The sequence below is a fragment of the Eptesicus fuscus genome, chromosome 5 (genome assembly GCF_027574615.1).
Source record: "Eptesicus fuscus isolate TK198812 chromosome 5, DD_ASM_mEF_20220401, whole genome shotgun sequence".
NCBI classification, from domain to species: Eukaryota; Metazoa; Chordata; class Mammalia; order Chiroptera; family Vespertilionidae; genus Eptesicus; species Eptesicus fuscus.
Genome location: NC_072477.1, coordinates 41,166,091 through 41,180,493, shown reverse-complemented (window position 1 = coordinate 41,180,493; position 14,403 = coordinate 41,166,091). Strand labels below are relative to the sequence as shown.

The window sequence follows — 14,403 nt, the reverse complement described above, 5'->3', positions numbered from 1 at the left end:
ATAAAACAAAACAAAACAAACCTGGTACATATACCCAATGGAATACTATGCAGTTATAAAAAGAAAGAATCCCTTACTCTTTCAGACAGCATGTAGGGACCTGGAGAGTTCTATGCTAAATGAAATAAGTAGACAGAGAAAGACAAGTATCACATGATCTCACTTTTATGTGGAATCTAATGAAGAAAATAGACTGACAAGCAAAACAGAACCAGAGACACAGAAGCATGCAACAGACTGATATATTTCAGAGGGAAGGGGGAAGGCGGGAATAGTTTAATCAAAGAACTTACATACATACATGCATAACCCATGGACACAGACAATGGTGCAGTGAAGAGATGGGGAGGGGGCAGGAGTGGGGTGGAGGGAATTAATGGATGGGGGAAAAGGGAACATCTGTAATCCTTTCAACAATAAAGATAATTTTTAAAAAATCATCAGTAAACATAAGGGACTAGTTCAACAAAAAATAGTAAATCCACAGATGGAACCTATAAAGTCATTTTAAAAGAACCAGGTTACTGTGATCAGGCCACTTGAACATTCTCAAAGGTACACTACAAAGCGAAAAGAGCAAGATGTATAATACAGTATTCAGAGTATGTTACTACTTATGTCAAAAAAAATGAAGGCAATCTATTTTATTATATATAAATATCTCTGCAAAGCTGCACAAGATAGTGACAATTCTTGTTGCCTCAGGGATGGGACCGGGTGGCTGGCAGAGAGACGACTTTTCACTGTGAACTTTGTTGTGACTTTTCAACCACATGAATGTTGTACTTATTCAAAACATTATTTAAAAGCCATTTTTAAATGAAAATTTTCCAACCTCATTATAAGCATCTGCTTCAAGTGTTAAAAAATGCAACTATTGCCCTGGCTGGGTGACTCGGTTGGAGCATCATCACATACACCAAAAGGTTACAGGTTCGATTCCTGGTCAGGGCACATTACTTAGATTGCAGGTTCGATCCCTGGTCAGGGATTATACGAGAGGTGACCGACCAATGTTTCTCTCTCTCTCTCTCTCTCTCTCTCTCAATCAATAAAATATATCCTCGGGTGAGGATTTAAAAAATGCAACTATTAAACATACTGATACTGTAAGGGGGAGGCCCTTTGCATATATAACAAAAAGCTCAATTATAAATTGGAGTTACAATTAAAATGCTATCATAGCAGTAATTTAATAGTAATTATGCCTTTTTAAAGTTTAGAATGGCTTTTGGGAGACAACTTGAATAACCCAAGCATATCTCAGATTTTACAAGGCAGTTCAAATTTTACCACGACTATTTTCCCACTGAAAACATTTTCGCAAAGGACTTACTCAATCTTTCTCCCATGTACTCTCTCTTCCTCAATTTATTTAAAGCTACAAGTGCTGCCAGTCAGTAGCAAACCAAAGCAACACCACAGGAAACAATAAATGTCATTGTCACTCACTTTCACGGTTCTTTGCTGTAGCTAACTTTGGCTCTCTTACAGTCCACCTGCCGGAAAGAAGTTGGAGCAGGTACTCATATCATTTGCCCTTTAATGAGAGGCTCCTGTCCAGGAGCCCGACCCCCTGTAAGACACAACATACCAAACATGTCTTCCCAAGAACTATATACCCTTTAATAAATTTCCTAAAGATTGATTTGAACTCCCTTCCCTCTGCCCCCACCCCCTGGAAAGCACTGTGTGTTTATAGGCTATAGATATTCTGCTATGAAACAGAAATAATGCCCCCTGGTGCTCCGGGGTATAAAGAGGACACTGAGGTCAGCCAGATATTGGCACCACTATCAGATAGAAAGCCATTTTTGTAAGTTGGGAAGTGTTCCACGTTTTACCCAAAATATAAACTACTCTACCTCATTTCTAGATTACACATAGATACAGAAGGTTTTTATGCATTTTTAAAAGACTGGATACTATCTAGAGCTTTGACAGTTTAAATTCTACAAACAAAACATTTATTTGAATCAGAGTCTCAAATAAATGAAACTAAAAATTATGTTCGCAACACCAAGGCTCATTAAAATATTTTTTAATATTAATATACATTTTCTTCTCAGAAATACACAAAACTTTTAAATATTACATTCGTATTACAAAACAAAATCCTAATGACATCAATAACTTATGTTTTACAAACAGAATAATCTACACATTCAAAACACTTTCAATAACTTTTTCACTTGTATTTTCAGGAGGTTAGTACAGACCTATGTGGAATGAGGGTTGCTTTAATTAGGGCAGTTATTTTTGTAATTTCAGTTTTTCACAGCTTCGTGCACATGCAATCTTACTGTTGATGAAATAGAGAATTGTAATATTTCCCATTTCTTAACAGTCTTGTTAGGGAACAGAAAAACATATCCTGTGTGCTACATTTCTTGGAGGAGTCAGTTGTTATGAAGAACCATTAGGGCTTGTCTCTTCTGTGAATGGTTTCTGAATGTTTTAAATACGCTTACTCCAAGTTTTGAATAATTGCCTAGTCTATTTTTCCTGGATGTGTTACTTCTTGAACATGAGCAGACGGTGTGTAGGTTTTCAAATTAATGGATGAGGTAGTTCAATCAATGTAATCACAGAGGCTTGAAGTGGAAAGGAAAAAAAAACCAAAAAAGCTTTTTCTATCAACCAAAATGTACATACTTCTAACTCACCCATTACACATCTTTGGAGTGATAAAAGAAAAAACAAAGAGGGCATGATTAATCCTGAGAGAGTACATGTAAGGGAAAGGATGAAAATATCTCACCTAAATGGTTGTTCTATAATAAAAGTTTCCCCCCCAAGCAGTAGGCTGCCTCATTTATATTTCTGTTTTCCAACTTTCTAAATTACAAGAATCCTTTCAATAGATACCACACACCTATATGCAGCATATTATATACACTATGGCACTGGCCAACAATTTAAAATACTCATGAAGCACACATAAATGTAAGGCACCTTTGCGGTTTACAAAAGTGAATGCCTCAAAGTTAGATATTTTCTAAAAATGAAGAAATAGGATCCCTGAAAAACCAAGTCGGCATGAATCACTAGTGATCTCGGCCAACATCTGAGAACCTTGGTGTAACTCAAGAGCAGAGATAAGAGGTAAATAATTTTTAAATTACAGAGTTCTGTATATCAGTGCCAGGATTCTAAAACTGCTCTCATAAAAACCTATCAGTTCTATGTTCTTTTAGTTTCTCAACCAGAGAAAACTGATAAGTTGGCAACAATCATTCATAGTGTACTGCTGTTTAGATTTAGTGATGACACCACACCAAGTCAGTTATAAAGAGCTGGGAATAAAAAACCCTTTGCATTTCTCTGAAAATACTACAGCTCAATAGAATCTTACTCAAACTACTTAAAAATATGAAATTTCATGTATATTTTAAATCAAGAATTCCCAAATACAAATATTGTTGCTCTAAATGTGAGTTTTTCTCTGACTTTAAAATTAAAAGGTCTGGCCCTAACTGGTTTGGCTCAGTGGATACAGCATTGGCATGCAGACTGAAGGGTCCCTGGTTCAATTCCGTTTAAGGGCACATGCCTGGGTTGCGGGCTCGATCACCAGTAGGGGGCATGCAGGAGGCAGCTGATCAATGATTCTCTCTCATCATTGATGTTTCTATCTCTCCTTCTACCTTCCTCTCCGAAATCATCTTTTTATTTTAAAAAAACAACTAAAAGGTTTGTAACCTATAATATATTTTCTTGTCTACAAGAGACTAAAAGCTTAGATACTATAAAGCCAAAAAATTAAGGGGATAAGCAAATTTTTATGCCATCATTCCCAGAAATTCCAAAAGAGCTGAATCTCTAGATTATGGTTGGTGAGGGCAAGGTCAATTAAAAAAGTCAAGTCCTGGTCGGCATTGCTCAGTGGTTAGAGCATTGGCCCATACACCAAAGGGTCGTGGGTTCAATTCCCAGTCAAGAGCAACTGAACCGGGGTTACAGGTTCTATCCCCGGTTGAGTGTGGGAGGCAACCAATCAATGTGTCTCTCTCATATCAATGTCTGTCTCTCTCTCTCTCTCTCTCTCTCTCTCTCTCTCTCTCTCTCTCTCTCTCTCTATATATATATATATATATATATATATATATATCCTCCACTCTCCTCCCTTCCACTCTCTCTGAAAAGCAATGGAAAAAATAACCTCAGATGAGGATTAACAACAACAAAAAAAAGTCAAGGATTCAGGACAGGTACAACTGTACCTTTCCTCTTTATTCACTAAGTAAAAGAACATGGACTTTAAAAAACTATTTCTCTGTTATATCAGTTTAACAATTCAGTGGTTATTACATTAGATAACTAAAAATGCTACTTTCAAACCATTTTTAAAAAATTAAAGAATTCAATTAGTACGTTCTTGTGGATGTTGCTGAATGTGGAGATTAAAATGTGTACCTAGCTCCTTTCATTATTTACAGTTTAAATCTTTGTTTTACTTCATCTGCAATCATTCCAGAAATTGCGAGGGACGAAGTAGCAGCAGGGGACGGTGCATTTCTCACATGAAGAATGCGATTTCCAATAACCCCATCTCCTCCATCAAATACAAAATCGTCTACCAGATTTCCATCTTGATCCAGAGCTTGGGCTCTTACTCCAGCTGGACCTCTGCAAAACCAAGAGTAGCAGTCAACTGACTGGAAGAAACAGGACACTTTACAAGTCAGTGGTCTCAAGGTATTCTGAAAGCATTAAAGTCTTTATACTTCTAAATTCACAATCATGAGGAAACCCTATAGGCTTGTCAGTTATAGCCTGTAAACTTATATCCTCAGTCTAGAGCATAATTCCTGCCACATAACAGTGCCAATAAACGCTCATCAAGTGAATTTACGAATGGGTTAGTTATAAATATCTTTTCTTCCCAAAGTAGCAGATAGATCCACATTTAATTAGAATAAATATTTTTATTTAAATGTATAAAATGCATTTATTATAAATTCAATAAATTAAAATAAGGCTCTTCTGATTAATACAAAACAATAAAAGTAGGAGATATGCATGCCAATGCATTCCTAAATCCACCACAGAATTCTATTTTTGTGTTTTAACAGTACACTATTAAAATTTATGTAGAAAAATATTTGAAAATGGCAGCAAGCTCTTATTTTGTAGTTTGTTTTAATTTTTAACAGTTTAACCTTCAATATTGGGCTAACCTTCAATTAATTAAAGAGATAACAAGATAAGAACAAAAATGAATTAATTTGATAGTATGTTAAACCAGTAAGAGGCTTTACTACTAAAGCGCTGTTTTATAACACGAGTTTACAAATTAGATTTTTTGTTTTTAAAATAGTTTAGAAATTTACAGATGAAATGTGAATAAAATATTTTTAGACTCCAAAAGCACCTTCATTGAATCTGCTCAAGAAAACACAGTTTGAAAATACCTGCCTTATACATACCACCAAAACTCAAGAAATCAGACAATAATATTAATAAACATTTTTATTGATTCTGGGCCAACCCAGATAAATACTTGAGTAAGATATCGAGAACAATATGGGAGCTCTGCCCTCTGAGACCTCAGCGTGGCTGAGGAGAGATAATGATAATAATAGCTATTATTTACCAATTGCTTACTCAGTGTTAAGAATTCTCTCATTTAATCCTTGCAACAACTCTGAGAGGCTGGTAACAGTTTATACTTAACAGTGAAGAAACATAGAGTGATTAAGTAACCTGCCTGAAGTTACAAAGCTATACTATTCATTTTCGAGAAGTAAAAATAACAAGGGTGAAAGGTTCTACAAGATAAGTAATCTGCCTTACAGAAGCCGGCAGAGAAATCTGGACAAGATTTTTTTGAACCATAAGCATTTCCAAGTAAGAATCAGATACAACACTTAGAACACAAGATACAGTCGGCCAGCCCTAGCCAGTGTGGCTAAGTTATTAGAGCACAGGCCCACATGGTGCACATGGGTTGCAGGTTTGATGCCCGGCCCCGTTGGGGAAATGTGCGGGAGGCAACAAATCAATGTGTCTCTCTCACATCGATGTTTCTCTCCCCCCACCCCACCCCCCGCTTCCTGTAACACAAGTATTCTGTAATGGGGGTGGGGAGTCTTATAAATCCACTAAATCAAGTGTTATTCAAATGTATATTTTATTTGCTTGATGTCTTCTATCAATAAACCTAAGATCATTCACCACAGTTGTGGATTTGTTGTTTTCTGCTTACAGTTGTGTCAGTTTTTGTTGTCTGTACTTCATATTATGTATATGCAATAAATTTATGGTGATCCTCTTAACCTCTAATCATTTTTGCCTTATGGTGTATTTTATCTGAAATGAACCCAGTACTCATCTTTCTTCTAATAAGCATTTGCATAGTACATAGATGGATTTTTTAAATCCAATCTACCAATCTCCATCTCAAACTATTAAGTATTTACATGTACTGTAATTTACATGTACTGTAATTACTGATATGTTTGATTTCTACCATATTACTGGGGTATTACTGGGGGTTTTCTGGTATTTTCCCATTTCCTTCTTGACTTACTAAGTTTTCTATATTCTTTTTTCCTCCGTTATTGACTTGAAAGTTATATAATCTATTTCTATTCTTGCATTTAGTCTTATTTATTCAGATGAGACTCACTGTGCATCCTGAATTTTGTCTTTTTGTCAACTCCAGAAAATTCTCAGGCAATCTTCAAAGAAATTCTCAATTTCTCTGGAACTTCTCTGAAATGTAGGCTGGAATCTTCTCATTTTCTTCTTGATGTCTTTAGTACCTACCCACATGATGTATCTTTGTCTTGCAACACTGTTCTATAGTAAATGCTTCAAATTTTAATTTACTGATTTTCTCTTAAGGCCTAACCAGTTATCGAACTTAGTCATTTGAATTTTAAAATTTAAGAACTATATTTTTCATTTCTAGAAATTCTAATTATTTGGTTTCCAAATTTGCCTAAGTTTTGCTTTTTTGTTTTTGTTCTTATTCATGTTTTCCATTCCTTTTATTTTTAATTCACTGAAGCATATTTACTTTATGGTTTCTAATATTACCATTACTCAAAGTTGTGGGGGTCTTATTCTGGTATTTATTCTATCTGCTTACTCTCACCTATGGTGTTTTGTAACTTTCGATGATGAGTTTCTGTTCAGCAGGACTTTATCTGGGGGAAAACTGTGGGGGTTGGGTTGAAGTTTTGTCCCTCCACAGAGGTTTTACATTTGCTTCTATCCGGTGCTCCAGAGGTATTGCCATCCTGGGAACACTTTTTTTAAATGGAATTTTTAAACATGTACAAAAATAGAATGAACAGTATAATGAACTCCCATGTATGTATTACCCAGATTCAATAAATCATCAACATAGCCAATCTTGTTTTATCTATATTTCCACTCACTGCCCACCTCTCTTCACTGGATTATTTAAAAGCAGATTACAGATGGCACATCATTTCACTACAATGTATATTTCTTTTAAAAAGATTCTTTTTAAAAAATGTATTTTTATTGATTTCAGAGAAGAAGGGAGAGGGAGAGGGAGAGACAGAAACATCAATAATGAGAGAGAATCAATGATCAGCTGCATCCTGCACACCCCACAATGGGGATCAAGCCCGCAACCTGGGCATATGCCCTGACTGGGAATCAAATCATGATCACCTAGGTCGACGTTCATCCACTGAGCCACGCCAGCCGGGCTAAAAGATTCTTTAAAAATAATAATAATAATTAATTAATTATTGTTTAGTATCATCAATATTTAGTCTGTAGTCAAATCACCCTTATTTTCTCTCTCTCCCTCCTTCCTTCCCTCCCTACCTCCTCCCGACCCTCTCTCATTCTCTCTCATTCTCATTCTCTCTCTCCCCCCCCCCCCCCCCCCCCCCGGTTAAAGTGAGAGAGGGAGTGAGAAGAAGAAATAGTTTGAAGCAGGATCCGAACAAGTCTGGACCTACTTTTTAAATTAGTTCCTCAGTGTAATGTTCCTAAATTAAGCTGGGTGGTATAAATTCAAACTCCAAACAGCTGTGAGGAGAGGCCCAGGGTTCTAGATTTTTAGGAAATTCTACAATTCTACCCACCCTACTTTCCCCCTTCCCTCAAGACCAGGACAGACAAAATTCCTTAACATGTCCTGGTGCCAAGGGGAATTTTTTTTAAGACTTCCTTTTCACTGAGGGTGCAGCCCTTTCAAGAGTCCCTGGATTAACCCAGTGGTCTCAGTTCCAACTTTTTACCTTTTACAGACCCAAGGCCTCCTTTCCAGCACTTGAGTAGCAACTAAAATACATGTCCCTATTGTTTTATATCTTGTTTTCTGTGGTTGATACATGAGTTTATACATTTGGAAAAATTCACTGACCACTTAAGATCTGCATTACTTTAATGTAAACCACAAAGCAATTAAAAATAAAACATAGCTATATTTATATAAAAATCAGCCAATCCTCCCCACCCCTCCACAACAGCATCAAGCACCAATTCCTCTCAATATTTGGGTTTTCTATTTCCCCTTAGTCCTTGCTCCTGGGATGCTCCTTACTTTCTCACACTCCCGGCTATATGTATTTAAAAGGATTTTTATTATATTTTCTCCAGACTCTCTTAGCGTTGGGTAGTGTGAGGATTACCAAATTTATTAGTTTAGTGGTTCTCAACCAAGGGAGGTTTTGCCCCCTAGAGGACATGTGGCGATGTCTGCAGAAATTTTTGGTTGTCTTAACAAGGAAGTACTGCTGGCACCTAGTCAGTAGGGGTCAGAGATGCTGCTGAACATCCTACAGTGAACTGGACAGTCTCCCACAACAGAGACTTACTTGGCCCCAAATGTCAATAGTGCCAGTACTAACACACCCTGGTCTAGATCACCTTTACTGCAGGGATATTTGGCTTTCACCTTTGCATTTCACAATGACACAGTATAGTCTTTAGCTATCACTCAGGATGGAAACATCTTGCCTAAAAATTTACTCTAGAATTCCCCAAATAAGAAATTTTTCACCGACAGAGACTTGGCCGACAGCAGCTGCCCTTTCACTCCAACAAGAATTGTTTGAGTTGCCTTGTACACATGTTGTGGGGAAGTGGGTTTATGATATCTAAATCCAGCCTACCACCAGGAATGCTCAGGACCTACTCAAGAAGGCAAATAATCCCTTCCACCAATATTTACAGGGTAAAACAAGATTATTGTTAGAGTAATAAATTTGACAGTAAAATAGTAGTCAAGTTTTCAGGCAAATTTAAATTGGCTAGTTGAAACAAGTGAATATTCTAGAAAAAATAATTATACTGGACAAAAAGGTGTTCCTAAAGTGTCAACTAAAATTTTTATTGGTACTTCATCTCACGATAAAATTGTGTACCATATAATGAACCTAAAACAGTAATATTATAGTGCAAAAAATTAAAATTTAAAAGCCATCAAGACTACATTATAAAATTTTCAAAAGCCTCCTAACATTTAAATCAAAAAAGGAGGGGATAGTAGAGGAATATCATGTAAGGAAAAATATCCTGTAAGTAAATTACATCTAGAAAATTAATACTTTAGAAAATTAATTGTAAGGCTAAAAGCAAGACACCCATGAAAAACACACAAGGTGACAAGACAAGCCAGAGGAAAATCATTTGGGCAAAAATTGAAAAAGGATCCCCTGTCAAATTTATAGAAAATATTCCTTTATTAACTTTTGGTCAAGAATATGTTTGTATATTTTCAGAAAACAACTCCGAGACCATGTGGATTCTAGTAAGAGAGGAATCGACAGGACTACTCCAGCCATGAAGACAGAAGAGAAGCAGTCCAGAGACGGAAGACGTTGATGTGGCCTTCCCATACTAGCAGTTAGCAGCTGTTCATCACAGCAGATTGCACAGGACCAAACCAGACAGAGTCGGACCTGCATTACCACCATTTGTCCACCATCCAGAACTGAAATGTCAGTGCTGACATGTACACATAAGGAACTGTAGACATTGAAATTGGGTCTCAAAAGAACTGTTGGCCCAGAAAGAAACTCACTACAGACCGATTCATTTGCCTGTCACCATAACCATTATTGCTTGTCTCATTTTCGGTTCTTATAAGTGTATTTCTAATAGCACATGATCTCACTCATCTAGGGGAAATAATGAACAACATAGACTGATGAACAAGAACAGACCCAGAAATAAGGAGGCATGGATCAGACTGTCGGGCCTCGGGGGGAGGGTAGGGAAGGGTGGGGGTAAAGGGGAGATCAACCAAAGGACTTGTGTGCAAGCATATGAGCCTAACCAGCGGTTAAGGACAACAGGGGGGTGGGGGCATGTGTGGGGAGGGGGGTGGGATGGGAATGGGGGGACGAGGACAAATATGTGATACCTTAATCAATAAAGAAATTAAAAAAAAAAGAAATTTTTCAAAGAGAAGAGTGAGACAAGAGGAGATCTTGGCATTTATGTCTTTATCTTTTACATCCTTGCAACGTTAACAGATACAAACTGCTGTTAGATTACCATGTCCAAATTAACCACAGAGCAAGTTAAAGGACTTTATAGCTAAAATTCAGAACCTTTGAAATCAGATTTAACAACGAGAAATTGTTATGTCTAATGCATATATATATTGACAGATTATAACTTTACATTCCAATCTAATGTTCACCAGTTAAATTACTGTCCAAGATACTCTGGCTAGGCCAGTGATGGCGAAACTATGACACGCGTGTCAGCACTGACACGCATAGCCATTTCTGATGACACGTGGCCGCTGAGGTGGCCTCATGCTGAGGATGAAACATTTGCTGCTCCTGAGGATGAAACATTTGTGAAATAATGTTTTTTCCTCAAAGTGACACACTACCCAAGTTATGCAGTTATGCTCAGTTTTTTTGGCGAAGTTTGACACACCAACCTCAAAAGGTTGCCCATCACTTGGTAGGCAATGAGAAGTCAAGCCGGATGCTCACTGGTGGTTACTGCAATTTAAGAACATCATCCTGAGCTAAATATCCCACTAAAAGTGCTGCTTCAGTTCTCTTTTAAGATCCAGAACTGCTTAATATGCTTCTGTCTCAATATTACTGGTACAGCACTTAGGGTTTTACTACAGTGGGTTGCATGATAAGCAAGAACTGGACTTCACAATGCGGGAAAGTCTATTGATCATTTTTATTATTATTATTTACTATTTCAGGCATATGACAAAGTACAGAGAATAATATGATGAACACCTGTTTTCTTAACAAACAGCTTAAGAAATAAAGCATTATAGATATGATAATAGCCCCTGTGGAACTCTCTGGATCCCATTCCCTTCTCTCCCCAGAGGTAACCACTCTCCTGAATTAGGTGTTTACCACTGTATTTGTTTTTATTTTCACATTACATGTGCAATCCATAAATAATATGTGGTATTGTATAATCTTATATAAATGGTATCAAACATATCTTCTATAACTTCCTTTTTTATTGATAATTTCCCACATTTAATCGCGATAAGTATTGAATAAAAGGGAAAGAGTAAATGGAATTATTTCTCTATCTCCAAAGAGAAACTCATCTGTGATTGGGGTGAATTTGTCCCTAAATGCACCTGCCTACAGTGCTGCATACCCTTCTCTACTACCTGCTAATGAAACTGGTAATTGAAATCAACACTCTCACACCCAGAGACAAAGAAGTGTTCACCAAAACCCACCAGCCCCAGTCCAGTTCTAACTTATGAAATCCACTGGTCTAAAGAGTTTCCCTCAGGCTTTTACAAAAGGGTGGTAATCAAATATGAGTAGTGAATTCACTGCAACTATTTATACACCTATTGTATTTTCCAAGGAATATCAATAGCAGTAACAGACACCAGACTTGGCCAACTTATTTTCAGATATAAAACATAACAAGTTTGCTAAAGCAAACCACTAAAAACATAAAAGCCTTTATTTATAGATGAGTGAAAGAAAATAAAGCCTAGATATTTTTATCCCTTCCATTTCAAAAGGTAAGTAGAGGGGTGAGAGAGATAAGAGTAAAACATTAGCTGGGTTTTAGTAGTTCTTCTAAGGATTCCAAGAGGCTGGTCTGCGAATGATATATTAGAGTCAGACTTAGCAGGACGTTCCCCTAAGGGAGACAGCTGACATGATGACTGCTCTCTTCCCAGATAGCTAAGCTGCTGACATTTTACACCAGGCAAGTTCTGCAGCTGTTACCGAGGCGACAGACATTTAGTTCTCTGAAGATTCATGGGATGGATTCATGGAGGGGAGTATCTCAGAGTACACTGCTGATGAGGCCTAACAAATGGTTTATTCAGGGGAAAAGGTGAACACCATACAAATGTCACCAAAGAGAAAAGGAAATAGGCTCGGGTAGTATTTAGGACAATTTACAGATCAAGTCCAGAAAGCTTTGACCTTTAAGAAAAAACAAACAAACCACCAAAACAATTTAAGTAATCCTTCCTTTGACTCACATTGATTGTTACTACACTACTTCCCACTTCTTTTCTGAAAGTAGAGTCGCTGAGTGGAATAGGATTCCGCCCCCCCGCCCCCCCCCAAAAAAAAATCCAACAAACAAACGTAGAGAAGAAGCAAGGTAAGATGCCAAGTATAGGAATGTGTTTCTAGAAGGTTTTAAGAATCAAACAAAATAGTATTGTAATGTGTTTATTACCTAATTAGTTAATATGGTGACCATTGAGCTTATACAGAATTAAAGAAAAAGGCTTTGGAATCACAAGAGGCCAAGGCCAGGGAGATCTTAAAAATTTCAGACAAGCCCTGGATGGTATGGCTCAGTTAGTTGGGCATCATCCTGTGCACCAAATGGTTGCCGGTTCGATTCTGGTTCAGGGCACATACCTAGGTTTTGAGCTCAATCCCTGGTAAGGGGTGTGCAGGAGGCAGCCAACTGATGTTTCACTCTCACACTGATGTTTCTCTCTCTCTCTTTCTCTTTTTCTCTCTCTCTCTCTCTCTCTCTCTCTCTCTCTCTCTCTCTCTCTCTCTCTCTCTCCCCGTTTCCCTCCTTCTCTAGAAATCAATAAAAAGTCTTTTTGAAAAATTTTCAGACAAGATTTTTTTTATTATGTGTGATAGCTAGACACAAGGTGATGGTGGCATATCAATACAGATGCAATGGAGATTTCCATTTAATGCTGTAAGGTAGTCTAGATAATTATAAATGGTAGACGTAGTTCCAGCACTGAGGGCCACCATGCAGCAATACCCAACTCATGCACTGCAAATGGAACACAACAACTTGCTGGGAAAGAGAGCACACAGATTCAGTGGACACACTGACTGAAAGGGAGCCTATGAGTCACCAAGCCAGACCCACCTCCAAGTTCCCCTAAATCACGACTGTTTTTACAATCCTGATGGCTTCTTCTTACCTACGTATATCGCTGACAGTAATTTCAGGGATAAACTTCTGAAGGTGCTTCACCGTTGCACTGAGAAAACAGGCTTTATACATCTCACTGACGCCATAGGAGAAATTCTGCGACACCAGTTTAATCAAGCCGCTGGAAACAGAACAGAAAACCTTTGAGAGAAAGGAACCCTTTGTTACTATGAAACATCTTCACAACCATTAGATTTGGACAGGGGCATCACAGAAATCTAGGCCAAGTAAAAAAACCCCACATATTAAAAGAAAATCAACGTTTGGCCACTAGAAGAAGGAAGCCTCATCAAAGGAATGGAACCAAAACCAAAGGTAAACGCCTTTCAAACTTAGATGACCTGAGAATGCTGGTTTCAAACTAGAATCCTGTGGCACCTGCCAACCAAAAGGCTTTCTGATACAAATGTTACATGCTTTCAAAACACTCCTCAGAGGCATTAGCAGGTCTTTACCTCAGGACATTAAAGAAGGAAGAAGTTTACCGTTTTTCGTTTGCTTGTTTGTTTGTTGTTGTTGTTTTTATCAGCCAGAGGTAAGATACTCTAGGAATGATTCTCACGTGAGACTCTGTATAGTCTATGTATGTATGTATGTATTTTTAAAGCACACATGCTAGAAAACCCCTTCTGTTTCAGAATCTGTAGAAGGTGAAATTCAAGTATAGCTTAAAAAGCTTTCTAGTAATTTTGACGTGAAAACGTCTGGAGAGCAACACTGCTAAAATGAACCCTTCCCCCCCAAAAAAACAACAAAAAAACAAACAAACACACACCTTACCGAGTTCTTACAATAAAGTAAAGATTCTGTGTCTCGGGTCAACACATTGTTAATTTTCCACAGAAGGAAACAACTTTGGTTCTCCGAAGTTTCTCCAGTGGTTTTCAAAATGATGGTGACTGGCTCGAAATCACTTTATCAAAGTAAGCCATCTACTGATTAGGAAACTTTTTTTTTTTTCAAATGCAACTAGAAGGTTAGCAAAACAAGGTTTGGATTGTCACATACGTATGTGACTGGGTC

The 14,403-nt window shown here is 37.5% G+C and overlaps 1 protein-coding gene across 1 annotated transcript in view; it reads right to left on the bottom strand.

The window, feature by feature from the left end:
• Positions 1–4,123: 4,123 nt before the first annotated feature.
• The window catches only part of L2HGDH (L-2-hydroxyglutarate dehydrogenase), a 37,072-nt gene continuing 26,792 nt past the window's right edge, over positions 4,124–14,403 (bottom strand). Inside the window, exons 9-10 of the mRNA XM_008139074.3 lie at positions 13,370–13,501; positions 4,124–4,629 (exon numbers count right to left, since the gene is read on the bottom strand). Coding sequence (XP_008137296.2) covers positions 4,434–4,629; positions 13,370–13,501 — 328 coding nt within the window. The 3' untranslated portion in view covers positions 4,124–4,433. The remainder of the gene's footprint in view (positions 4,630–13,369; positions 13,502–14,403) is intronic.